Raw genomic sequence first — 27,624 nt, forward strand, 5'->3', positions numbered from 1 at the left:
CCCTTTTTGGGTCAGAGGCCACTGACCCACAGAAAAACCAGCACACAAATGAGAAGCAAAAAAAATCAGAAACAAAATCCAAACCCTCACTGATGTGGCTTGTGAGTGAGAAGGAGAAAGACACTCCCCACATTCCCCTTGCACACCAGAACTCAGGGGGACCCAGGCTAGTAGATTTTCTGTGCTCCAGCCCCATAGTGAGACAGCAGGGAGCTGGAATGCTGGCATGGCCTCTCCAATGCTGGGGGGAGGGAGCCCTGAGCTTGGGGGTTGGATCCATGCAAGCTCCGGGCCACATCCTGGGCCTTAGATTCCCCACCCCTGCTCAGGAGATGCAGCCTCAGATAAACAGAAGGAGGAGGCCAGTTGGCTTTGCAGGAAGACATGGGGCAGAGGAAAGGATCTCGGGGAACATGATCTAGGAGTGGTTAAGTGGCTGCAGTCCTAAATTTTGTCTCTCTTGTCACCAGCACTGGGGCTGAGTGATGAACTGAGCCTTCACTTGACAAACACTCTGATTACCCTCCCACGAAGGTGTTCGCTTTTCACGCTGTACACAATTGGATGGACCAGAGGGGGCATCAGCCGGTAGACATAGCCCAGGACAACCAGAAGCAAGTGAGTAGAGCTACTCCCAAATCTGTGTAGCAGAGCCAGTCCAATCTCTGGTACGTAGAAGAGCAGGACAGCACAGAGGTGGGAGACGCAGGTGTTCAGGGCTCGGAGGCACTTTGTGTGGGACGCGATGCTCAGCACTGTTTTGAGGATCATCACATAAGAGAGAAAGATGAGGAGTGAGTCCAGCCACATCGTTGAGAATGCAACAGATAAGCCATAGATGTTGTTGACAGTGATGTCTGCACAAGCCATGGTCATGACATCCTGGTGCAGACAGTATGAGTGGGAGAGGACATTAACTCGACAGTAAGGGTACCGTTTCAGGAGAAATGGGAGGGGGAATATTAGGGCCGCTGATCTCAGCACAAATACCAGTCCCATTTTGGCTATTCTCGGGTGTGCTAAGATGGATGTATATCTGAGGTGATTACAGATGGCAACATAGCGGTCAAAAGCCATCAACAAGAGCACAGCCGATTCAGTGCATTGAAGTGTGTGGATGAAGAACACCTGAGTAAAACAGGCATTGGGGTTGATCTCCCTAGAGTTAAACAAGAATACGCCCAGTATAGTCGGCATGGTGACCATCAATAAGCTAAGGTCTGTGAGGGCCAGCATGGAAAGGAAAATGTACATGGGCTCATGGAGGGTTGGATCTGTTTTTATAATGAAGAGGATGATTGAATTTCCTACTAGTGAAAGAACATACATGAAGCAGAAGGGGATAGCGATCCAGAGATGGACGTCTTCCTGCCCAGGTATCCCAGTGAGGAAGAACACTGAGCGGTTGAATTTGGTGTCATTGGCAGCTGACATAATGTGCTGGGCAGATATGAAGAGTCTGGACTTTCCTTCCTGACAAGAAAAAGAATAGGAGAGTAAATTATATTTGACTAGGCCTCATTTCCTCTCAGTGTGGATAGAGCTTCCCAGGTGGTCAAGGATTATCTGCAAAAATATAGTCTTGGATTTACATCACTGCCAGACTGGATCAGACCTGCAGTCCACGTAGCCCTCTATCCAGTGGCCAGTTCTAGATGCTGCAGGGAAAGGTAGAAGAATCCCTGCAAAAGGCAAAAACAATGTAACTGTCTCCCAGGGAACGTTTCCCCCTTGACTCAGCAGCTTAGGAATTTTCTTACATCCTGTCAGGGCCCCTAAGGATGTTTCACTGTTACTGCATGTGGGTCTGAGAGATTCATGAAAAAAAATTCCAGCCCAAAGCCCACTTTGAATCCAGTTTGTATAATGCTGGAAAATGTATTAAAAGTATTTTTAAATTATAAGAGGGGTTGCACTCAGAGGGTTCCTACATGAAAGGGGTCACCAGTTGAACCGTTTGACAGTTACTGCACTAATCATGCCTTTTTTTCTTTTGCAAATCAGGAAGATTAAAAAAACTTCAGAGCTTCTGAAGAACCCCTCAATACAGGAATTAGATAAATAGGATGAAGTTTAATAAAGAGAAATGCAAAGTGCTCCACTTAGGAAGGAACAATCAGTTTCACACATACAGAATGGGAAGCGACAGTCTGGGAAGGAGTACGGCAGAAAGGGATCTAGGGGTTATAGTGGACCACAAGTTAAATATGAGTCAGCAGTGTGATGCTGTTGCAAAGAAAGCAAACATGATTCTGGGATGTATTAACAGGTGTGTTGTAAGCAAGACACGGGAAGTCATTCTTCCGCTCTACTCTGCGCTGGTTCAGCCTCAATTGGAGTATTGTGTCCAGTTCTGGGCACCGCATTTCAAGAAAGATGTGGAAAAATTGGAGAGGGTCCAGAGAAGAGCACCGAGAATGACTAAAGGTCTAGAGAACATGACCTATGAGGGAAGGCTGAAAGAATTGGGTTTGTTTAGCTTAGAAAAGAGAAGATTGAAGGGGGACATGATAGCAGTTTTCAGATATCTAAAAGGATGTCATAAGGAGGAGGGAGAAAACTTGTTCATCTTGGCCTCTGAAGATAGAATAAGAAGCAATGGGCTTAAACTGCAGCAAGGGAGGTTTAGGTTGGACGTTAGGAAAAAGTTCCTACCTGTCAGGGTAGTCAAACACTGGAATAAATTGCCCAGGGAGGTTGTGGAATCTCCATCTCTGGAGATATTTAAGAGTAGGTTAGATAAATGTCTATCAGGGATGGTCTAGACAATATTTGGCACTGCCATGAGGGCAGGAGACTGGACTCGATGACCTCTCAAGGTCCCTTCCAGTCCTAGTATTCTATGATTCTATGATATACATGCATGCTATAGAAGCCTGGTTTGCAGTATTATTCCTGTAAAACAACGAAAAGTCTGGCATGCCATGTAGAGGGCTGATCTTCAGAAAACGTATGTCAGCTGACCCTTACCGCTGTCCCTCTTTCAGAAATGATTTCTGAGGTTAGAGTTGGACTTAAAATGAATTCAGCTGTCTCAGTCACTTGTCGGCAAAGCACATTCTAGTCCTCCTCTGTCCTGGGTTAAGAGCTGACAGGTTTTCCACAGGTTCTGATCTGACAGTCTAGAGCTTGTAGCTGCAGTGGAAATAGGCATTGGGGCTAGTATAGAAATACTCATTCCATGAACTCCCACTCTCTAGGACATGGTGAGCCCACAGCTGTGCTTCAGGCATATTCGAGCTAGCAGGGAGTGCATTTAAAAGCCAGATGCATGAGTATTAATAGAGATGGAACTTTGTTTCACACAAGAAAGTAGCCTGTTGCATTTGCACTCTCTCTCTCTCACTCTCTCCCATTCGAGTCAATATAAAAGAACTGCAAATGTGTTTGTTAATTAAATTTGCAGGAGAGAATCCACTTGAGCCAACGAGGGAACTAGTCCCTGGCAGGATTGGGCCCAGAGCACACGGCACCTCTAGAAACAAGACTCCTGGAGAAATCCTGACTTGGGGCATCAGAGATTTGTACACTCCAAGCTTTCTTTGACTGTCAGATTTCTGTGTATCTTGAATAATGGACTGCGGAGCATGGACAGATGTAGGGGAGGGATCCCAAGCTACCTAGCACTGCCTGCCCTCCAGCCCTGTCACTGAGTCACTCAGACACCCCAGCTGAGTCTTCTGCTGTTGCACAGAACATCTGAAAATGCACTTTGCAGAGCATCTTTGCCCTGCACTTGGCATGTTAGAGACAGTGAAACCTGCCAACGTACCCAGTTCCTGCTACAAGGGAGCCGCTGCCACCAGAGGTCTTCACCCTGAAGAACAAGGAGTCACCAGAGAGATTGCAGGGGCAGCAGGCAGTGTGTGTTCAGATAGGGAGGCAACTGCCTTTATGCAGCATGTTTGTACCTTCCCTTGGGGCCACTTGGCCATCAGGGAACCTCAGCTGCTTGGCTTCATGTGCACCAGCTTTAATCCCATCACAGCCAATGACAAATTCCTGGTGGCCAAATCACAGTGGAGGGCGATGCTCTACAACTGAATTGTAGCACCAGCCCTGCTGCAGGTTATGTTCCTGTCATCTGGACCTGTGATCATTGTTCGTATAGGTCTGATTAGTCCCATGGCTGTCATGGGGGTGGCCAATTGGCACTGATGAATCATAATTATAGCATAAAAGAAAATTTCTCCCCAGCAGCGCCCTTTCCTGCATTACCAACCCAGGGCACAGCCAGAGAAGGGAGATTCCACAAGGCTCTGTGTGCTGGACTAGAAACCCAAAACTATACCACCTCGCCCTGCACTTAATCTGTGCAATGGTAACTCATAAGTGGGTTATGTCCACGAAAGCTCATAAGACCATCTCCATGTTTTGTTAGTCTTTAAGCTGCTACTAGACTATTCGTTGTCTTTTAATTGTTCTTATTTATGTAGGTTGCTTTCCTCTCAGTGTAGGTTAGATATGGAACTGACGCTGTTTACAGAGCTGGGATTTTCCCTAACACTTCACGCTGGTTATGATAAAACATAAAACAAGCTTATTACCCTCAGAAAGATGGATTTTACAGGATTATAAAGGCTAGCACGCAGATCCAATCTGATTGCCAAGAAAATACACAAAACTGCAAACTGCGCATAGCATACTAGGATAAGAATTAGTAATTTCTCATCCTGATGGATGGTACAAGCTGCTCACTTCCCCACATTCAATCTCAGGTATTTCTAGAAAGTCTCTTGTGTGGGGAGTGAGGCCCACATGTGAAGGGGCACAGTTGCCCTGCACTGACAGCTGCACAGCCGCAACTCTCTGGGGGTTGGGGGCACGTCAGCCGGGACGCCTCATCTGCTGCGCATGCTCAGAGGTGGTTAGAAAGAACCCAGCGGTAGCTCGGGCTCTGGGGGAAGCCAGGTCCGAGGTGAGAGTAAGCTACAAGCCCGGAATGGAGGCAGGTGGGGTGAGGGAAGCCCGAACAGAAAGGGAGGGTGTGTGACAGGGTGCTTGCCCTGCACTGGCCCTTTAAGGGTAAAACCAGGCAGGAAGCCGGAGCTGGCAGCAAAGACCCAGCTGAGGCAGTTCTGGCTAATGAGGGCCCAGCTGGGGGCTATATAAAGGAGAGTAGTTGCCAGCTCAGAGGAAGAGTAGTAAGGAGCTGGCAGCTGGGAAAGCAGGAGGCTCCCAGGAGCTCAAGGCATGTTGGGGCAGCAAGGCAAGGCCTGGAGAGCTCTGTCCAAGCGAACTTCCAGGCTGTAGGGCCTGGAGCACAGCCCGGAGCTAGGAGGGCTGTAGAGAAGCAGCCATCCTAAGCAGGGATAGCAGGTTCTCACTCCTACGCCGGAGATGAGCAGCCCATACAGACTGCATTTTGCTCCGAGTTGGGGGCTAGATGAAGACTGGCAGAGGGTCACTGAGGCAGGGTGGTGCATCCACTCCCCCATAGTCACCTTATATATATTTCCCCTATGGTGGGAACGCTGTGTTTCAAGCTAAGTTTCCAGCCCCGTTTGTAGAAAAACACAGGTACCGACATGGAGTTTGGTGCCAGTTGGTCTGGTGTCCTATCTCTGTAGGCTAGGTCAATCGTTCAGAGGAAAACTAAGTCCTTCCATGGTCCATTATCTCTGTTGATGAAGCATCAGCACTGTCTAGTTCTGTCGTTGAATCAGAAAGGCTAGTTGAGGGAGTAACCCCGAGGAAACTCCTTCGATTTACACAGGCTACGTCTACGCTGCAGAGTTTTTCCAGCATACTGGAAGTATCCCAGAAAAACTCTGCCACGTCCAGGGAACACGTCTGCTTTTCCAAAAATTTTTTACCTTATTTTACGAGGAAGACCGGATGTTCCAGAAAAGGTTTTTTTTCCCCAACATTTGGCCCAGTGTACATAAGAACATAAGAGTGGCCATACTGGGTCAGATCAAAGGTCCATCTAGCCCAGTAGCCTGTCTTCCGACAGTGGCCAGCGCCAAGTGCCCCAGAAGGGGTGGACCGAAGACAATGATCAAGCAATTTGTCACGTGCCATCCATCTCCAGCCTCTGACAAACAGAGGCCAGGAACACCTTTCCTACCACCTGCCTAATAGCCTTTTATTGACCTAGCCTCCATGAATTTTTCTAGTTTCTCTTTAAACTCTGTTAGGGTATGTCTACACTGCACCCTAGTTCAAACTAGGGTGGCTAATGTAGGCATTCGAACTTGCAAATGAAGCCCGGGATTTAAATATCCTGGGCTTTTTTGCATGTTCTGGACACCGCCATTTTTAAATACCCCATAGTTCGAACTACCTGCCCGCGGCTACATGCGATATAGACTAGATAATTCGAATTAAAGCTCCTAATTCGAACTACTGTTATTCCTCCTGCAAAGAGGTTTAACAGTAGTTTGAATTAGGAGCTTTAATTTGAACAACCTAGTCCGTGTCGTGTGTAGCCATGGGCAGGTAGTTCGAACTATGGGGCATTTAAAAATGGCGGCGCCCGGGAACATACAAATGAAGCCCGAGATTCCACAATCTCCCTGGTCAATTTATTCATTGTTTGACCACCCTGACAGTTAGGAACTTTTTCCTAATGTCCAACCTAAACTTCCCTTGCTGCAGTTTAAGCCCATTGTTTCTTGTTCTATCCTCATAGGCCAAGATGAACAAGTTTTCTCCCTCCTCCTTATGACGACACCCTTTTAGATATCTGCAAACAGCTATCATGTCCCCCCTCAGTCTTCTCTTTTCTAAACTAAACAAACCCAATTCCTTCAGCCTTCCCTCATAGGTCATGTTCTCTAGACCTTTAATCATTCTCGTTGCTCTTCTCTGGACCATCTCCAATTTTTCCACATCTTTCTTGAAATGCGGTGCCCAGAACTGGACACAATACTCCAACTGAGGCCTAAGCAGCACAGAGTAGAGCGGCAGAATGACTTCTCGCATCTTGCTCACAACACACCTGTTAATACATCCCAGAATCATATTTGCTTTCTTTGCAACAGCATCACACTGCTGACTCATATTTAACTTGTGGTCCACTATAACCCCTAGATCCCTTTCTGCCGTACTCCTTCCTAGACTGTCGCTTCCCATTCAGTATGTGTGAAACTGATTGTTCCTTCTTAAGTGGAGCACTTTGCATTTCTCTTTATTAAACTTCATCCTATTTATCTCAGACCATTTCTCCAATTTGTCCAAGTCATTTTGAATTATGACCCTATCCTCCAGATTAGTCGCAATACCTCCCAGCTTGGTATCATCCACAAACGCAATAAGTGTGCTCTCACCACCAATATCTAAATCACTGATGAAGATATTGAACAGAACCAGTCCCAAAACAGACCCCTGTGGAACCCCACTTGTTTTACCCTTCCAGCATGACTGAGAACCATTAATAACTACTCTCTGACAATGGTTATCCAACCAGTTATGCACCCACCTTATAGTAGCCCCATCTAAGTTGTATTTACCTAGTTTATTGATAAGAATATCATGCGAGACCGTATCAAACGCCTCACTAAAGTCTAGGTATGCCACATCCACCGCTTCTCTCTTATCCACAAGACTCGTTATCCTATTAAAGAAAGCTATCAGATTGGTTTGACATGATTTGTTCTTAACAAATCCATACTGGCTGTTCCCTATCACCTTGCCACTTTCCAAGTCTTTACAGATGATTTCCTTAATTACTTGCTCCATTATCTTCCCTGGCACAGAAGTTAAACTAACTGGTCTGTAGTTTCCTGGGTTGTTCTTATTTCCCTTTTTATAGATGGGCACTATATTTGCCCTTTTCCAGTCCTCTGGAATCTCTCCTGTCTCCCATGATTTTCCAAAGATGATTGCTAGAGGCTCATATACCTCCTCTATCAGCTCCTTGAGTATTCTAGGATGCATTTCATCAGGCCCTGGTGACTTGCAGGCATCTAACTTTTCTAGGTGATTTTTAACTTGTTCTTTTTTTATTTTACCTTCTAAAATTACCCCCTTTCCACTAGAATACACTAGGTTAGGCATTCCTACAGACTTCTCGGTAAACACCGAAACAAAGAAGTCATTGAGCATCTCTGCCATTTCCAAGTTTCCTGTTACTGTTTCTCCCTCTTCACTGACCAGTGGGCCTACCCTCTCCTTGATCTTCTTCTTGCTTCTAATGTATTTATAAAACGTCTTCTTGTTTCCCTTTATTCCCGTAGCTAGTTTGAGCTCATTCTGTGCCTTTGCCTTTCTAATATTGCCCCTGCATTCCTGTGCTGTTTGCCTATATTCATCCTTTGTAATTTGTCCTACTTTCCATTTTTTATATGACTCCTTTTTTATTTTTAGATCATTCAAGATCTCGTGGTTAAGACAAGATGGTCTTTTGCCATATGTTCTATCTTTCCAACACATCGGAATAGCTTGCTTTTGGGCCCTTAACAATGTCCCTTTGAAAAACTGCCAACTCTCCTCAGTTGTTTTTCCTTTCAATCTCGATTCCCATGGGATCTTACCTATCAGCTCTCTGAGCTAACCAAAATCCACCTTCCCAAAATCCATTGTCTCTATTTTGCTGTTCTCCCTTCTACCCTTCCTTAGAATTGTGAACTCTGTGATTTCATGATCACTTTCACTCAAGCTGCCTTCCACTTCCAAATTCTCAACCAGTTCCTCCCTATTTGTTAGGATCAAATCTAGAACAGCTTTCTCCCTGGTAGCTTTTTCAACCTTCTGAAATAAAAAGTTGTCTCCAATGCAGTCCAAGAACTTATTGGATAGTCTGTGCTCCGCAGTGTTATTTTTCCAATGAATATCTGGATATTTGAAGTCCCCCATCACCACCAAATATTGGGCTTTGGATGATTTTGTTAGTTGTTTAAAAAAAGCCTCATCCACTTCTTCCACCTGGGTAGGTGGCCTGTGGTAGACTCCTAGCATGACATCACCTTTGTTTTTAATCCCTTGTAGCCTAACCCAGAGACTCTCAACATTTCCATCTCCTATGCCAACCTCAACCTCACTCTAAGTGTGTTCATTTTTAATGTATAAGGCAACACCTCCTCCCTTTTTTCCCTGTCTATCCTTCCTGAACAAGCTGTACCCTTCTATACAAACATTTCAATCACGTGTATTATCCCAAGTTTCTGTGATGCCAACAATGTCATAATTGTACTTATTTATTAGCACTTCCAGTTCTTCCTGCTTACTTCCCATACTTCTCGCATTTGTATATAGGCATCTAAGATCCTGATTTGACCTTGCCTCCCAGTTTTGCCCTGACCCTCCTTTCTCTCTGCTATTGTAGATCACGCTCCCTCCCATTTCTGACCCATCTCCCAGGTCTCCATGTTCTCCACTTACCTGTGGGCTTTGCTCACCTGTCCCTGTCGAACCTAGTTTAAAGCCCTCCTCACTAGGTTAGTCATTCTGTGTTCAAATCGGGTCTTCCCCCTCCTCAAAAGGTGGACGCCATCCCTGCTTAGCAGTCCTTCCTGGAATAGCACTCCATGGTCGAGGAAGCCAAAGCCCTCCTGGTGACACTATCCTCACAGCCATATAGTTGGGGTTGAAGTTATATTTTCCAACATGCTTTACTTAACACTTATCCACATTAAACTTCATTTGCCATTTTGTTGCCCAATCACTTAGTCTTGTAAGATCTTTTTGAAGTTCTTCACAATCTGCTTCTGTCTTGACTATCTTGAACAGTTTAGTATCATCTGCGAACTTTACTACCTCACTGCTTGCCCCTTTTTCTAGATCATTTATGAATAAGTTGAATAGGATTGGTCCTAGGACTCACCCTTGGGGGACACCACTAGTTACCCCTCTCCATTCTGAAAATATAACTTTTATTCCTACCCTTTGTTTCCTGTCTTTTAACCAGTTCTCAATACATGAAAGGACCTTCCCTCTTAGATGAGGCCCAATGTTGGAAAAGCCTCTTTGGAAAAAAGATGTGGAAAAAAGCTATGTAAATTATGGTTCGCAATTTGCGTAGCTTTTTCTGGAAGAACAGTGTAGTGTAGACATAGCCACAGACACAGTCAATATTCATAATTTCAAGTACAAGAATGATGAATGCAGACAAATAGAGAAAACATATTATGCAAATCATAACTTTTCCAGTGATATCTCACAAGATATATCCTGTGATGGTAACATCAAGATTATGTCATAACCATTTCATAATCACATCACTGTGATGAATGCGGGTTCCATATCATAGCCACTACTGACACGTCATTGTGGGACCGTGTGAGAAAGGCTCAGTTGTGGGACTCTCCCTGACATCCTCTTCAGTGAAGACCAAGTCAAAGAATTCATCTCACCTGTCTGCAACAGCCTCATCTTCCTTGAGGCTCCTTTCACATTTTCATTGTCCAGTGGCCCTCTCATTGATTCACATTCTTACTGGTTGAATGCACTTGGGGAAAAAATTGCCATGAATTTTTGTGATTTTTGTTAGTGGTTCTTCAGATGTTTTAAACTATGGATGCAGTATTCCAAAGCCCAATACTAAATGTAGCTGTTACACTGCCCCCCAAAATGAGATTCATTTACAATAATGAGATTTTTAAATATTTTAATATTGCTCTTGCTTCCATTTGCATTTCATTTCTGAGCCTTTACGATGTACCTACTTCAGATTTTCAACTTTTCAGTAGCTTACTTTTTCACATAATCCTTTTCAAGGAAACTGAGAGCTGAAATTCCCACAAAAAGTCTTGGTCCTAGAACTTGGGGCTGTAAGAATGACAGGAAATAATGTGAGACTCCCAATAAAATCCCAGAAATTGCTGCTGCTGGATTTATCTCAAGTGGAGAATCCACAAACAAAGGAATTGAGGGCTGGTAAGTGGATATTTCTGGTCCATTGGTGGTAGAGACACTAGGCTAAAGAGCCCTGATGGCAAGGAAGAGAGTTATGCCCCAGAAAGCTGCATGCAACCATGAGGTGTTTGCGAATCACTTGGCGCATGAGGTGTCCTACATCTCCCTCACACGAGGAATGAACAAGCCGTTAGAACAACCATACATATTCATACTATGGTCCTGCTCTGAGCAGTGGTTAGACTCGAAGACCTCCTGAGGTCTCTTCCAACCTTAGGATTCCATTACTAGAAAGGGGCAGGATTCAAATCTAGCTCCACGGGGCTCCTCCTATTCCTGCAATTGACCAAATTCCTGCTACTTCCTCCCTCAGACCCGGCAGAGAGCAGGCATGGCCAGAAGCCAGTTACTGGGGGTTGATTCTCCGACCTGTTCTCCCCAAGCATCAGTGGAGTTTAGAGCCGCCAGGGGTCCAGGCGGAGCAATGCCCATGGGTCATGGCTTCCAAGAGCACAGACCTTCCCCACCTCACCCCCGACAGAGTCTACAAAGATGGTGGCCACCCTACTCCTTTACTTAGGGGCCTCCATCACCCGGCATGCTGTGCTCAACTTGGCTTAACTCTTGCTGCACCCTCTACCCCTCCTTTTCCTCTGAAGCTCCTCCTACTCCATCCCTTTACACTCGGCCCAGTCCCCTCCTCCTCCACTTTTCTGAGGCTCTGCCCCCTGGCCAGCCTTGAGCTGGGCTGTGGCAAGAGCTAGCCATGGAATCCAGGCAGCTGTGGGGAGACCCAGACTCTCCCCAGTTCCTGGGTTATATGTTATGGGGCCAGTGACATGGCTTGCAGCTTTTCTCGGGCCTCCAAGCCACCGGTCCAGGGCAGGTGGCGTGTCTGTGATTCCTCACAGTGACTCTGGTTCCCTGGGCATCTCTTCCTTATGTGATAGGCCTGGCTCTAGGACAGGGTTCGGGAACCAATCCATTTTGGGTCAGAGGCCACTGACCTACAGAAAAATCATTCAGGGGCTGCACACAAATGAGAAGCCCAAAAAAATCAGAAACAAAATCCAAACGCTCACTATCGTAGCCCCTGACTGAGAAGAAGGATTCTCCCCACATTCCCCTCACACACCAGAACTCAGGGGGACTCAGGCTAGTAGATTTTTCTGTGCTACAGCCCCATAGTGGGGCAGCAGGGGAGCTGGAATGCTAGCAAGGCCCCTCCAATGCTTTGGGGAGGGAGCTCTGAGCCTTGGGGGCTGGATCCATGCAAACTTGGGACCGCATCCAGCCCCCAGTCTTTAGGTTCCTCACCCCTGCTTGGGACATGGAGCTATGGATAAACAGAAGGAGGAGGCCGGATAGCTTTGTAGGAAGACATGGGGCAGAGGAAAGGACCTCAGGGTACATGATCCAAGAGGGATTAAGTGGCTGTAGTCCTAGATTTTGTCTCCCATGTCATCAGCAATGGGGCTGGGTGATGAACTGAGCCTTCACTTGACAAACACCCTGATTATCCTCCCACGAAGATGTTCGCTTTTCATGCTGTACACAATTGGATGGACCAGAGGGGGCACCAGCCGGTAGACATAGCCCAGGACAACCTGAAGCAAGTGAGAAGAGCTGCTCCCAAATCTGTGTAGCAGAGCCAGTCCAATCTCTGGTATGTAGAAGAGCAGCACAGCACACAGATGGGAGACGCAGGTGTTCAGGGCTCTGAGGCACTTTGTGTGGGATGTGATGCTCAGCACCGTTTTGAGGATCATCACGTAAGACAGGAAGATGAGCAGCGAGTCCAGCCCCATCGTTGAGAATGCAACAGATAAGCCATAGATGTTGTTCACGGTGATGTCCGCACAAGCCATCGTCATGACGTCTTGATGCAGGCAGTAGGAGTGGGAGAGCACATTGGCTCGACAATAGTGGTACCGTTTCAAGAGAAAGGGGAGGGGGAATATTAGGGCCGCCGATCTTAGCACAAACACCAGCCCCATTTTGGCTATTCTCGGGTGTGCTAAAATGGACGTATATCTGAGGGGATTACAGATGGCAACATAGCGGTCAAAAGCCATCAACAAGAGCACAGCCGACTCAGTGCATTGAAGTGTGTGGATGAAGAACACCTGAGTAAAACAGGCATTGGGGCTGATTTCCCTAAAGTTAAACAAGTATACGCCTAGTATTGTCGGTATGGTGGATATCAATAAGCCAAGGTCTGTGCTGGCCAACATGGAAAGGAAAATGTACATGGGCTCATGGAGGGTTGGATCTGTTTTAATAATGAAGAGGATGATTGAATTTGCTACTAGTGAAACAACATACATGAAGCAGAAGGGGATAGCGATCCAGAGATGGACGTCTTCCTGCCCAGGTATCCCGGTGAGAAGGAACACTGTGCGGTTAAATTTGGTGTCATTGGTAGCTGACATAATGTGCTTGGCAGGTCTGAAGAGTTTTGAACTTTCCTTCCTGACAAGAAAAAGAATAGGAGAGTAAATGATATTGAAGTAGGCCTCTTTTCCTCCCAGTGTAGATCTAGAGCTTCCCAGGAGGTCATGGAAGAGCTGCAAAAATATAGTCTTGGAGTTATACTACTGCCAGACTGGATCAGACCTACAATCTCCATTGTCCTCTATGAAGCGGACAATTCTAGATGCTGCAGGGAAAGGTATAAGAATCCCTGAAAATGGCAGAAATTACATAACTGTCTCCCAGGGAATGTTTCCTTCTTACCTCAGTGGTTTGGGATTCTCTTATATCCTGTCAGGGCTCTTCAGGCAGTCTCAGATTATGTCTATACCGCAGAGGTTTTTTTCGGAAAAACAGCTCTTTTCCGAAAAAAACGTCACTTATCCACACTACAATTGTGTTCTTTCGGGGAAAAAATACTATGGCTGTTTCTACATTGGCCCCTATTCCGTAATAGGGATGCAAATGTAGCACTTTGGAATACCTGAAAGTAGGAATAAGAGATCCTCCGGAAAAGAGCTTATTTTCCGGAGGATCGCGTCCAGACTGGCGCTTTTCTCTGGCTTATCTCCAAGCCGGAAAAAAGCGGCAGCCATGTTAATGCAAATGCAGCGGGGGATATTTAAATCCCCCGCGGATTTGCCTATTCCAAAGTGCTACATTTGCATCCCTATTACGGAATAGGGGCCAATGTAGACACAGCCTATATGTGTAGAATCATAGAATACTAGGACTGGAAGGGACCTCGAGAGGTTATCGAGTGCAGTCCTCTGCCCTCATGGCAGGACCCAGTACCATCTCCATCCCTGATAGATGTCTATATAACCTGCTCTTAAATATCTGTAGTGATGGAAATTGAACAACCGCCCTAGGCAACTTATTCCAGTGTTAAACCACCCTGACAGTTAGGAAGTTTTTCCTAAAGTGCAACCCAAATCTCCCTTGCTGCAGTTTAAACCCATTGCTTCTTCTTCTATCCTCAGAGGCCAGGAAGAACAATTTTCTCCCTCCTCCCTGTAACACCCTTTTAGATACTTGAAAGCTGCTATAATGCCTCCTCTCAGTCTTCTCTTTTCTGCACTAAAGAAGCCCAGTTCTTTCAGCTTTCCCTCATAGGTTAAATATTCTAGACCTTTAATCATTTTTGTTGCTCTTCTCTGGACCTTCACCAATTTTCCCCCATCGTTTTCCTCATTTTTCATCTGCACTCTCTCCCTATGCAAAAATCCGTAGATATTTGTCAAGTTACAAGTTAACACAGAGAGTTCCTTCAGCTTGGCAGGGAAGCAGTTGGCTTCACAAATGGGAGTGCCAAGATTTGCTATCCATTATGAGTTATTTCAGTCATGTGCCTGTAAGAGGTGATGGGTATAAATTACTTACAAACACTATTGCAGTCTCCTTTCCTGCATCTCAGCTCTGCTCTTTGCAAGAACCCAGACTGACAGTTCTGTTCCCTCTGGACTTTTTGGAAAGTTTTGCACAAGTATTGTAGAAGGATTGTATTCCTGATCCATGATGTAAGTGGTCCTGTGACACCTCAGGGAATAACCAAAATATATCGAATCACTTCATCAGATGATTTGGAGTGGAAATAACAGAAACCAAGCAATCTATATAATAGCAGAAGTACCTCTCAATTGTACGACTCATGTTAGGGAGGTTAATTAAATAGTCTGGCTGTGTCCCATACATACTTTTTTATGTAGAAATGCAGATATTAATGGCAGATAAATTGGCCCACTTAATAAGCATCATTAACACAGATCCTACAATTCACAGGTACTTTTGCTGTTACATATATATTGGTTTGTTATGTCTACTCCAATTCATCTGATGAAGCAGGGTTTGTCCATGAAGCTCTTGATTCTATATATTTTGGTTAGACTTAGGTGTCACAGACTAACACAGACTAACCCCTCTAAGGTTTCTAAATGTGTTAGAAACAGCTTCTGGTCAGTTACCAGGAGGCAGTATCAAGCTAGAGTTATTAGAACTCACCCCTTGCCAACAGAATATAGAGTATTTCTGAAATACTTTCTAAATCAAAAGCCATTAAGCAGAAAAGACCTAACTGCTACAGATTCTAGCATCTCTGCTGCTGACTTTCGATATACATGCACGCTATGGACATCTGGTTTGCAGTCTTAGTAATACAATGAAAAGTCTGGCATGCCATGTAGAGAGCTGTTCTTCAGAACACACATCTCAACTGATCCTTACCCCGTCCCTCTTTGAGAAATGACTTCTCAGATTAGAGTTGGACTTAAAATGAATTCAGCCATCTCAGTCATTTGTCACAATCTAGTCCTCCTCTGTCCTGGGTTAAGAGCTGACAGGTTTTCTGCAGGTTCTGACCTGACAGTCTGGAGTTTCTACCTGGAGTGGTAATAGGCATTGGGGCTAGTATAGAAATACTCATTCCGTGAGCACTCGCTCTCTAGGACATGGTGAGCCCACAGCTGTGCTTCAGGCACATTCGGATTAGCAGGGAGTGTATTTAAAAGCCAGATGCATGAGTATTAAGAGAGATGGAACTTTGTTTCACACAAGAAAGTAGCCTGTTGCATTTACTCTCTCTCTCTCTGTCCCATTCGAGTCAGAAAATAAAACTATTGCAAGTGTGTTTGCTACTTAAATTTGCAGGAGAGAATCCACTTGAGCCAACGAGGGAACTCGTCACTAATATTCCATGGGGTGTCCTCTTGCTCAGTCCCTGGCAGGATTGGGCCCAGAGCACACGGCACCTCTAGAAACAGGACGCCTGGAGAAATCCTGACTTGGGGCATCAGAGATTTGTACACTCCAAGCTTTCTTTGACTGTCAGATTTCTGTGTATCTTGAATAATGGACTGCGGAGCATGGACAGATGTAGGGGAGGGATCCCAAGCTACCTAGCGCTGCCTGCCCCCCAACCCCATCACTGAGTCACCCCAACAGCCCACCCGAATCCTTTGCCACTGCACAGAACAGCTGCCAATGCAAACAGCCTGCAGCCTTCGCCCTGCACTCAGCATGTTACAGACAGTGAAACCTGCCAACGTACCCAGTTCCTGCTAGAAGGGAGCCGCTGGCACCAGAGGTCGTCACCCTACAGCACAAGGAGTCATCGGAGAGGTTGCACGGGCAGCAGGCAGTGTGTGATCAGATAGGGAGGCAACTGCCTTTATGAAGCATGTTTGTACCTTCCCTTGGGGGCCACTTGGCCATCAGGGAACCTCAGCTGCTTGGCTTCGTGTGCACCAGCTTTAACCCCATCACGGCCAATGGCAAATGGCAGGAGGCCAAATCACAGGGGATGGGAGGTGACACTAAACAACTGGCTTGCAGCACCAGCCCAGTTCAGGGTCTGTTACTGGAATCTGGGCTTTTCATCACACTTCACATGCATCTCATTAACTCCCTGGCTCCGTCGGGGGAGGCCACAGGAGAATGGTGATGCTCTCACGGCTGTGATCTTGCTGCAATAAAGTCAATTAGAAGATAGGGTCAGATTTCTCCCATTTCCTACATTACAAACCCATTGTGCGGGTCTGGGATGGGACAATCCGCAAGACTCCATGTATGGACATTTCCTTTAGATCATTCCGGGGGGGGGGGGAGTGTCTTTTCCCTTCTCAAGGGGGAATGAAAAGGGGGACCCAGGATATCAAGATCCCCAAAGTTAGGCCCAGATCTCAGTGATCCACTGGTAGCTCGGCCTACCCTCTCATAATCTGTGGGCCCCCACAACTGCTCTAGGACCCTCACCGGCTCCTTGCTAGCGCAGGCTGGTCAGAGATGCGCTACCAGGGCCTGTCCCAGCAGCCACTGCCCACAGGACTTGCAGAAGGGTCTTTGTACAGGATGGAGGGGGCTGCGCAGAGACGAGAAGGCTGGTTAGAGTAGCCGATGGGCTACTCTGATGGGCTAGACTGAGCGGGAGTTTTTGACTTTTCCATGACCAGAAAACTCTCCCCCCAAATGGGGTGAAAAGGAAACATTTCAATTTAGTTGAATAACACTCTGGGGGGCAGGGCTAGGTCCCCCCTCAGCCTCCCATCCTGAACCCACTCTTCGAGTGACCCCATTTCCCACACAATAAAGAGGAAACACCCAGACCCCCATTCAAGCCCCACTCACCCGCTTCCCCGTGTGACACCGTTGCCCATTGCTGGACCCCCTCATGGGTCAGAAGCTGCCTGGAAATCCAGAAAATCTGAAGCCGATGCGCCTCAGAGGCCTAGAAGCAAAAAGCCCCCACCTGTCCCATAATATATTTAAAACTAATTATTTGTAACCTTTCTCGTGATTTTTAGGATGTATGAGTCATATTCATTCTCAGTAATTAACAGCAATTTTTTAAAGTAACTCAGAACATAAAAATGGCCATACTGGGTCAGAAGAAAGGTCCATCTAGCCCAGTATCCTGTCTGCTGACAGTGGCCAATGCCAGGTGTCCTAGAGGGAGGGAACCGAACAGGTAATGATCAAGTGATCTCTCTCTTGCCATCCATCTCCAGCCCCTGACAAACAGAGGCTAGGGACACCATTTCTTACATATCCTGGCTAATAGCCATTAATGGACTTAACTGTCATGAATTTATCCAGTTCTATTTTAAAACCCTGGTATAGTCTTAGTCTTAGCCTTCACAACCTCCTCAGGCAAGGAGTTCCACAGGTTGACTATGCTCTGTGTGAAGAAGAACTTCCTTTTATTTGTTTTAAACCTTCTGCCCATTAATTTTGTTTGGTGGCCCCTAGTTCTTATATTATGGGTGTCATGTAGCAGGTCCTTTTGACCACGGCCTCGCACGTATTGCCCATACTGCCGCACAAAAGCCCCTCACAAGGGAAACACAGGCCACTGAGGCAGATCCAGAGACAGAGCTTGAATTCCCTTGGGTGCTCAGCACAATTCTCAGTAAACGGAACTGGACTTGGCAAGCGCCCGGGCCAGGGGCCTTCAAGCCCCAGCGCAGTCCCCTGTAAACGGAATTTGAACTTGGCAAGCACCTGGTCCAGGAAGATAAGAGTAGGGAAAAACGTTACATTAATGAGCACTAAAAACAGGACAAGATAGGAATAAGGAAAATGAGCTGTCATAATACACCAGTTAACAAGTACCTGGAACAGGGAAAGAAAAAACATAGCTAGCTTTCATGTGTGCCAGTCATGTCTGCATCAGGCACTGACCACAATGCCTTGAGACAGACATCATGTCTCAAGGAAGGAACCCTGATATGGTACCGGATATCAAATAACCCTAATATGGTACCGGATGTCAAAATTATAGTATAAAGCACCCTGCGCCCTAAGCTCGGATCCGTATAAAAAAATAGAAGGCACGTATCGTCCAGCCTGGCTGAGGGGTTGATCACCCAAGGCTACCTCCCACCCACCGAATCACGAAAGGGTGTACGAATACGGAGCACGCTACGCGTTATTTTGTGTCTGTGCATCGTAATCGTTTCTGGGCTTGTGAGTATTGCTTACTATATTGTATTAACCATTTCATATTTAGAGGTTGTTAAGTATATGTAGATGAATGACTAACTCCACCAGCTGTTCAAAGATAACCATAGAAGGATTGGCTACAGGAGGAGTTTTTATTATTGCTGTATTGGTTTTATTTGTTCTATTCTTTTTTTGCATGCTGCACTGTCTAAGACGAATCAGAGACAGTGATTTAATATAATCAAATTGCAGTTAATAAAGTTAGTAATTGGCTAAGTGCATTTAAGTCTCGGGCCTTCCTCCTTCGCAGCCCCAGTCCCTTGCCACAAAAAAACACCCCTAGACAATCCTCGAACCTCTGGTTCATCAATGGGAACTTTTCCTTATTCACTTTCTCCACACCACTCATGATTTTATAGACCTCTATCATATCCCCCCTTAGTCTTCTCTTTTCTAAGCTGAAAAGTCCCAGTCTCTTTAATTTCTCTTCAGAAGTCAGAGGTCTGTCGAACAATCAAACAAGACAGGGGCCAGTGTGGCAGAGAGCCTTTACAAGTGCTGTGCATTGGACTTCGCTGCAGGGGAGCGGAGGGAGATTTGCACAGCTGAGCCACTCTTGTTAGGTGTGGAATTGGAGAGACTGTCCCACATGGAGGGGCCGATGTGGAGGTTCTGATGCTCGTCACCATATTCATTCATCTTCTCCATCATAGTCTGTGGCTGTGCTCTGGGTATGGGATGGTCGAAAACCCCTGACTACTCCATGGCTGGAGGATTGTGCCCATCAGCGATTCTAACCAGCCTTCCAAACCATACGTAACACCTTCTACCATGCACAATGCCCCATTGGCAGACTCTGTGGGCAGCGGCTGCTGTGACAGGCCCTGGTAGCACATCGCTGATCAGCCTGGGCTAGCTGGGAGCTGGAGAAGGTCCTAGAGCAGCTCTGGAGATCCAGAAAGTGTGGCTAGGTGGGTCTGGCTACAAGAGAATCCCTGAGCTCTGTGCCTAACTTTGAGGATCCATGGATGCTGGGTCCCCCTTTTCATTCCTCAGGAAAAAGGGAAGGGATTTCCCCCTCCTGGAACCATCCAAGAGAAACTTCCATCTATGGAGTCTTGAAGAATTTCCGTTCCCTGGCCTAACCCCTACAATGTTAATTCAGGGAAGTGGGGTGCCAGGGAGAAATCTGGTCTTATATTATGTATCTTCTGTTGTACTTTATTATAGCAGCATCACAGATATGACAGCATCATTGTTACCACTTGGCCAGCCTCATGGTAGCCACATACTGAACAGGGCTGACAAGCCCTGATTCCAGGAACAGAGCCTGCAGGAGGGCTGGTGCTGCAGGCCAGTTGTTTAGCATCATTACCCATCGCCTGGGATCTGGCCTCCTGCTGTTTGCCATTGGCTGAGGTGGGGTTAAAGCTGGTGCACATGAAGCCAAACAGCTGTGGTTCCCTGATGGCCAAGTAGCTCCCGAGGGAAGGTACAAACATGCTGAATAAAGGCAGCTGCCTCTCTATCTGAACACACGCTGCCTGCTGCCCGTGCAACCTCTCCAGTGACTCCTTGTGCTTCAGGGTGACGACCTCTGGTGCCAGCGGCTCCCTTCTAGCAGGAACTGGGTACGTTGGCAGGTTTCACTGTCTGTAACATGCCAAGTGCAGGGCGAAGGCTGCAGGCTGTTTGCATTGGCAGCTGTTCTGTGCAGCGGCAGAGGACTCAGCTGGGCTGTCGGGGTGACTCAGAGGTGGACTGGAGGGCAGGCAGCACTAGGGAGCTTGGGATCCCTCCCTGACATCTGGCAATGATTTGCAGTAGGCTGTTTAAGCCACACAGCAATCTGACACGCACACAGAGCTCGGAGACTGACAGCCCTGATGCCCGGAGTCAGGCTTTCTCAAGTGGTTCCATTTCTACTGGTGCCAAGTGCCCTGGGCCCCCTTCTGCCAGGAAACCCTGCGGAATGTCAGTGACCAGCTTCCAAATCACACCAAGTGTATTGGCTCCTTGAAATTCAATCAACAAATGCCTTTGAAAAGGTTTTTCTCCTGGCTTTGTTGTGAAGGCGGGAACTCAGAGCGGCGTTACTCTGTAGTAACAGGTCTCACAGGGCATGCTTCTGTTTGCTGACTGCCTGAAGGCTCCAACATTTGTGTCCTAGAGTCACTCCTCAGAGTTACATGCCACCGGTATCTCTGACTCTTTTCTCCTTCCCGAGCACTAAATATCAGGCCTTGTTGCTTTCCTTCTTGATCCTCACAGTCTTGGGATGGGTCTCAGGCTACCAAACGGCTGCTGGAAATGCTTTTGGCCCCTGTGCGTAGTGGCAATGACCAGACAGCCTTCTGCAACCAAAGTTCTGGTCCAGCTCAACAGGGAGAAGAAAGTTTAACGTGGGAGAATAGGAGGGTTTTCAAGCAACGGTCTGGACTTGTCTCTGACCCCAGCCCCCCACTCAGAGGGGGACTCAAACAGGCCAAGAGTCTTCAGCTTTCCCCAGCCATTTGCGAATATCTGGAAGATAATAGGGTGATACGTAAGAATCAGCATGGATTTTTGAAGAACAAATCTTGTCAAACCAACCTGGGGAGCAGGGTGGGGTTTGACAGGGTAACAAGTTTTGTGAACAGGAGGGAAGTGGTAGATGTAACATAATCTGGCCTTTAGTAAAGGTGTTGATAGAGTCTTGCATGAACAATGTAAGGAAACGCAACCTAGATGGAGCTCCTATAACATGGGTACATTACTGGTCACCCATTCCCAGAGACTAGTTACCAATGGTTCACAGTCATGCTGGAAGGGCATTATGCATGGAGTTTCACCGGGATATGTCCTGGGAGGGTTCTATTCAATATCTTCGTCAATGATTTTAGATTTTGGCATAGAGACTACGCTTACTAAATTTGCAGGTGATACCAAGCTGGGAGGGGCTGCAAGTAGTTCAGAGGATAAGATCATAATTCAAAATGATCTGGACAAACTGGAGAAAAGGTCTGCGATAAACAGGATGAAAATCAATAAGGACAAATGCAAAGTGCTCCACTTAAAAAGCAACAGCCAGTTTCACACATAAAAAATGGGAAATGACTGCCAAGAAAAAGTATTCGGGAGAGGGATCCAGAGGTCATAATGGAGCACACAAAAAAAAAGAAGCAAACATGATTCTGGGATGCATTAGCAGGAGTGTTGTAAGTAAGACACCAGGGCTACATCTAGACTACATCCCTTTTTCGGAAAAGGGATGTAAATTAGACGTATCGCAATTGCTAATGAAGCAGGGATTTAAATCTCCCCCGCTTCATTAGCATAAAAATGGCTGCTGCTTTTTTTCGGCATGGAGCTTTGCTAGAAAAAAGCACCAGTATAGATGCTGATCTTTTGGAAAATAAAGCCTTTTCCAAAAGATCCCTTATCCCTCTTGAAATAAGGGATAAGGGATCTTTTGGAAAAGGCTTTATTTTCCGCAAGATCAGCGTCTAGACTGGCACTTTTCTCTGGCAAAGCTCCGTGCCGAAAAAAAGTGGCAGCCATTTTTATGCTAATGAAGCGGGGGAGATTGAAATCCCCGCTTCATTAGCAATTGCGATAAGTCTAATTTACATCCCTTTTCCGAAAAAAGGATGTAGTCTAGACGTAGCCCAGGAGTTATTCTTCTATTCTGCTGTACACTGATTAGGCTTCAGTGAGATTTTATGCCCAGTTCCGAGGGGTACCACATTTCAGGAAAGATGTGAGGAAATTGGAGAAGGTCCAGAGAAGAAAACAAAAATTATTAAAAAAACGGTGAGGAGTCCTGTGGCACCTTATACACTAACTTCAGTGTAGGAGTATAAGCTTTCGTGGGCAAAGACCCACTTCGTCAGATTCATGTAGTGGAAATATCCAGAGGCAGGTATAAATATGCAGGCCAGAATCAGGCTAGAGAAGATGAGGTGGATCCAATCAAGGAGGATGAGGGCCACTTCTAGTAGCTGATCTGGAGGTGTGAATTCCAAGAGAGGAGAAGCTGCTTTTGTAGTTAGCAAGCCATTCACAGTCTTTGTTTAATCTGCCGCTTTTGCAGATTCAGACTAACATGGCTACCCCTCTGATACTTAAAAATTATTAAAAGTCTAGAGAATATGAGCTATGAGGGAAGTTTGAAAGAACTGGATTTGTTTAGTCTGTAAAAGAGAAGACTGAGAGGGAACAAGATAGCAGCTTTCAAGTATCTAAGGGTATGTCTACACTACCCCGCTAGTTCGAACTAGCGGGGTAGTGTAGACATACCCCAAAAGATTGTCACAAGGAGTAAGGTTTAAAATTATTCTCTTTGACTTCTGATGATAGGTCAAGAAGCAATGGGCTTAAATTGCAGCAAGGGAGGTTTAAGTTGGACATTAGGAAAAAATTCGTAATGGTCAGGATGGTTAAGTACAGGAATAAATTGCCTAGGGGGGTTGTGGAATCCCTATCCTTGGACATACTTAAGAACCGTTTAGAAAAATACCAGTCAGGGATGGTCAGGACTGTGCTGAGAGTCCTGTAATGAGGGCAAGAGACTGGATTTGATGACCTCCCAAAGTCCCTTCCAATGCTATAATTCTGTGAAATCCACTTCTTGCAAACGCTCATTGTACCTGAATAACCGGTGCTGGAGGTCTCTCTGTGCTAGCAAGTGAGAGCCCAGGGAATGAAAATGTTATATACTGAGCCCAGTACCTGTTATCACTCCAGATTCAGGCTACAGACTGACAGAACAGGACCTGTGGTTAAACCAGGAGAACTCTTAACCCAGGGACAGAGCTGCTACTAGACTTTTGCTTGCTGACAAGTAACACAGTGAGGGTGGAGATGGTGTGATATTTTCCGATTCTGAAAAAATCCAGATGACAGATGGGACCTTTCCTGTCCCACTCTAACCTGGGAAATCATCTCTGAAAGAAGACCAAAAGAGAAAGAATGGGTTGCTAAAGAACAGTTGTGTCATTCTCGTGCCAAAATATGTCTTTGTAATACAAATATTACAAGACAAACTTTCATGACATGCATGTATCTCAAAAGCTAGCAGCAGAGTTGATGTAATCTTTACAGGTAGGAGCAATGGTAGCTTTCTTCCGTAATGGCTTTTTCTTAGGGAATATTTCAGGTTCAGAAATACTCCGCATACTGCTTGCAATGGGTTTGTGATATTTCCTCTTCCATCAGTGAACAGTTTGATTATACTGTCTCCTGATAACTGACCAGAAGCTATTGCTAACATGTACAGCCAAAGCCATGAATATTATTCCTCTGAAATACCCGTGCAAGGCTTTGCATAAGCCAGAGAGAACAGAACTAATATAATATATATGGAGATATACCATCTCATAGAGCTGGAAGGGACCTTGAGAGGTCATCAAGTCCAGCCCTCTGCCCTCACAGCAGGACCAAATAGCATTCCTGACAAATTTGCCTCAGATGGCCTCCTCAAGGATTGAGCTCATAAACTTGGTTTAGCAAGCCAATGCTCAAACCACTGAGCTAGTTTGCCTCTAGTGGATACCTAGACCTACATCTAGACAGCAGTGCTATTTCAGGCTACCCACGGTATCCCAGAATAGTTATTCCATGTCTTTAAACGTGCCCGTTATTTTGAAATTGATTTTGAAATAACAGGCACGCTATTCCATCATCCCTGTAACCCTCATTCCACAAGGGTTAAGGGATGTTCCAGAATAGCACTTTGTTTCAAAATTAGATCGAAATGAGATACACAATTTGCATAGCTCTAATTCCATAGCTTATTTCGACCTGCGAGTGCAATGTAGATGCACCCCATAGCGCTTTTATTGTTCACCCATTTGTAGTACCATCCTCTTCAGAATTTTGCCTGAGGAGAAGATGCAGTTCCTGAATGGATGATCAGACTTCTGCAGGATGACTAGACTTTCTGGATTCAGTCAATCGTGCAGAGGCAAAGCACTCCCCTTTTTCTTGGGGGAGGGGGGGTTCAGAGTGTATCACTGGGAGCATTCAAGGGAAGTTAATAAGGCCGAGTTGTGATTGAGATAAAATATGGAAATCTGGAGTGATGTATTCAAAACCTGGCCCTAAAAATGATTCTGTGGACTGCAAATAGGCAGTGACATAACTGGGATACTCAGAAGTGGAGAAAATAATGAAACTTTATAACAATATAAAATGAGGGAATGAAACACACTTATAAATAGCTTCCGTGCATGACACTAAGTACAATGGCCATTTTCCTCATGCACTTGCCATGTGTTTACCCACATATCATGATACATTGGGCCACACTCAGAAGGGGTGGGCCGGAAGGAATATTTTTTGGTGGGAAGGTCATCACACAGTAGTCAAGCAGGTTTAATGTGTGTCTGGGATAAACTTTCCCTGGGAACATGTTATACCAGAGTTGCACAGAGTGTGGCTTCTCCCACCTTTATCTACAGCATCTCAGACTGATCACTGGGTACTGGCCTGGATGGACTACAGGTCTGATGTAGTCTGGCAGTACCTGTTTTCCAATCGGTGGTGTAAATCCAATGCTAGGTTTCTTTTGTTTTTTCTTGAGGTCCTGGGAGTCTCTAGAATTGCACTGAGAACAGAAAGTCTCGTTCATTATCAATTAATCTTTCTGTACCTCTTCCTTTCAGGAAGGAAAATTCAAATCTCCTCTGACTTCTCTACTACATCATGTCAGCTGTCAATGACACCAAACTCAGTTCCGCAGTGTTCCTTCTCACTGGGATATCAGGGAATGAAGATGCACATCTCTGGATCTCCATCCCCTTCTGCTTCATGTATGGTATTTCGATAGTAGGCAATTCAGTCATTCTGTTCATTATAAAAGCAGACACAAGCCTCCATGAGCCCATGTACATTTTCCTTTCCATGTTGTCCATCACAGACCTTGGCTTATCAATTGTTACCATACCAACAATGCTGGGCATATACTTGTTTAACTCCAGGGAGATCAGCCGGGATGCCTGTTTTGCCCAACTGTTCTTTATCCACTCACTTCAATGCATTGAATCCTCTGTGCTCTTGCTCATGGCCTTGGACCGTTTCATCGCAATCCATGACCCTCTGAGATATGCGTCCATCTTAACCCTGCCGAGAATTGTCAAGATGGGACTGGTATGTGTGCTAAGAGGGGTGGTTGTAATACTTCCACTTCCCCTTCTCTTGAAAAGGTACCGATACTGTCAATCCAATGTCCTCTCCCATTCCTACTGCTTGCATCAAGAGGTCATGAAGCTGGCTTGTGCAGATATCAGAGTCAACATTATCTTGGGCTTGTTTACTAAGCTCTTAACGATGGGGTTGGACTGGCTGCTCATCTTCCTCTCCTATGTGTTGATCCTCAAAACAGTGCTGAGCGTTGCATCCCATGCAGAGACCTTCAGGGCCCTGAACACCTGCGTCTCCCACCTCTGCGCTGTCCTGCTCTTCTACACCCCAGACATCAGCTTGGTTGTGATGTACCGATTTGGTAATAGCTCTTCTCAGGCACTTCAGATTGTCCTGGGCTATATCTGCCTGCTGGTCCCACCCCTGATGAACCCAATCGTGTACAGCGTGAAAAGCAAACACCTTCGTGTGAGGATCATCAGGGTGTTCATCAAGTGAAGGGTCAATTCCTCACTCAACTCCATGTTGATGACACAGGAGACAAAGAACTTGTGCCAGGACCACCTGTTCCGTCCTCAACCCATACATTCCAGATGACAAGAGCAACTGATCTCAACTCTGTAGACATAATTGCACATGGGGTTTAAAGCATAGACAATCGGTAAGGATTCTATCTCCATCCACTAGTGGGGGAGGACAGGGCAATGCAGGAAGGAGAGCAAAGCAGGCAGAAGCAATTATAAAGTGACTGTTTTTTCAGAGATTTGGAGGACTGGTTGGATGTTGACCCAAAAAGAACCATATTGGTGGCTGTTTCAATCTCAGAATTCCTGTTGATACACTCGTTAACTAGGAGGGATGTGTACGACAGGTTGAATCACAGAAATCCCTTTGAGACTGTCACCTGAGGGGCTAGTCATACCTGCCCACCTTCCCGCCTGCCTACCTTCCTGCTCAGGGAACCCACCACCTCCTCCTGTGGATCGGAATCTCTGCTCTTCCCCAGCAAAATCAAAGTATTGAGGTAATAGCATCCCAGTAGAGTAACACAGACTCTGAGAACAGCTCATCTCTCCAACAACACCCAAGAACACAGCCCCAGTGGGACCAAAACCCCAATTCAATTGGTCTGACTCTATATGGGTATGTCTACACTACCACCCTAGTTCGAACTAGGGTGGTTAATGTAGGCAATCGAAGTTGCAAATGAAGCCCGGGATTTAAATATCCCGGGCTTCATTTCCATCTTGCCGGGTGCTGCCATTTTTAAATCCCCATTAGTGCGGATTCCGTGCCCACGGCTACACGTGGCACGGAGTAGGTAGTTTGAATTAGGTAGTTCCACGAGGTGTACCGGTAGTTCGAATTAGAAAGCCTAATTCGAACTACCTACTCCATCCCACGTGTAGCCGCGGGCAGGGAGTCCACACTAATGGGGATTTAAAAAATGGCGGCACCCAGCAAGATGCAAATGAAGCCCAGGATATTTAAATCCCGGGCTTCATTTGCAACTTCGATTGCCAACATTAACCACCCTAGTTCGAACTAGGGTGGTAGTGTAGACATACCCTATGAAAGTTGTACAGAGAAAGCTCGTAAAGTTTGCTCACTTTATCTGTGTGAGAGAGATACGCACATTTCCTCCCACCCAGGTAACAGTTATTTAGACGGGGTTTAATAATAAACAAAAGTGATTTTTATTAAGTACCAAAACTAGGATTTCTGTGGCTGCATGTGATGACAGACAGATCAAAGTAAGTCACTAAGCTAAAATAAAAGAAGCCAGCCAAGCCTAAT

The 27,624-nt window shown here is 46.0% G+C and overlaps 3 protein-coding genes across 3 annotated transcripts; 1 reads left to right on the forward strand and 2 right to left on the reverse strand.

Moving 5' to 3' along the window:
• Positions 1 to 497: 497 nt before the first annotated feature.
• On the reverse strand, positions 498 to 1,434 carry LOC102443846 (olfactory receptor 51G2-like). The gene has a single exon (XM_006132556.2). It carries the CDS (start codon positions 1,432 to 1,434, stop codon positions 499 to 501), a length of 936 nt encoding a protein of 311 aa, XP_006132618.2. The 3' UTR covers position 498.
• A 10,859-nt stretch (positions 1,435 to 12,293) lies between these two features.
• Positions 12,294 to 13,229, reverse strand: LOC102444083 (olfactory receptor 51G2-like). The gene has a single exon (XM_014578290.3). The coding sequence runs from the start codon at positions 13,227 to 13,229 to the stop codon at positions 12,294 to 12,296; it is 936 nt and encodes a 311-aa protein (XP_014433776.3).
• A 12,160-nt stretch (positions 13,230 to 25,389) lies between these two features.
• LOC102455830 (olfactory receptor 51G2-like) lies at positions 25,390 to 26,325 on the forward strand. The gene has a single exon (XM_006132521.2). It carries the CDS (start codon positions 25,390 to 25,392, stop codon positions 26,323 to 26,325), a length of 936 nt encoding a protein of 311 aa, XP_006132583.2.
• The last annotated feature ends 1,299 nt before the right edge of the window (positions 26,326 to 27,624 follow it).

This window comes from Pelodiscus sinensis, chromosome 1 (assembly GCF_049634645.1).
Source record: "Pelodiscus sinensis isolate JC-2024 chromosome 1, ASM4963464v1, whole genome shotgun sequence".
Taxonomy (NCBI): Eukaryota; Metazoa; Chordata; order Testudines; family Trionychidae; genus Pelodiscus; species Pelodiscus sinensis.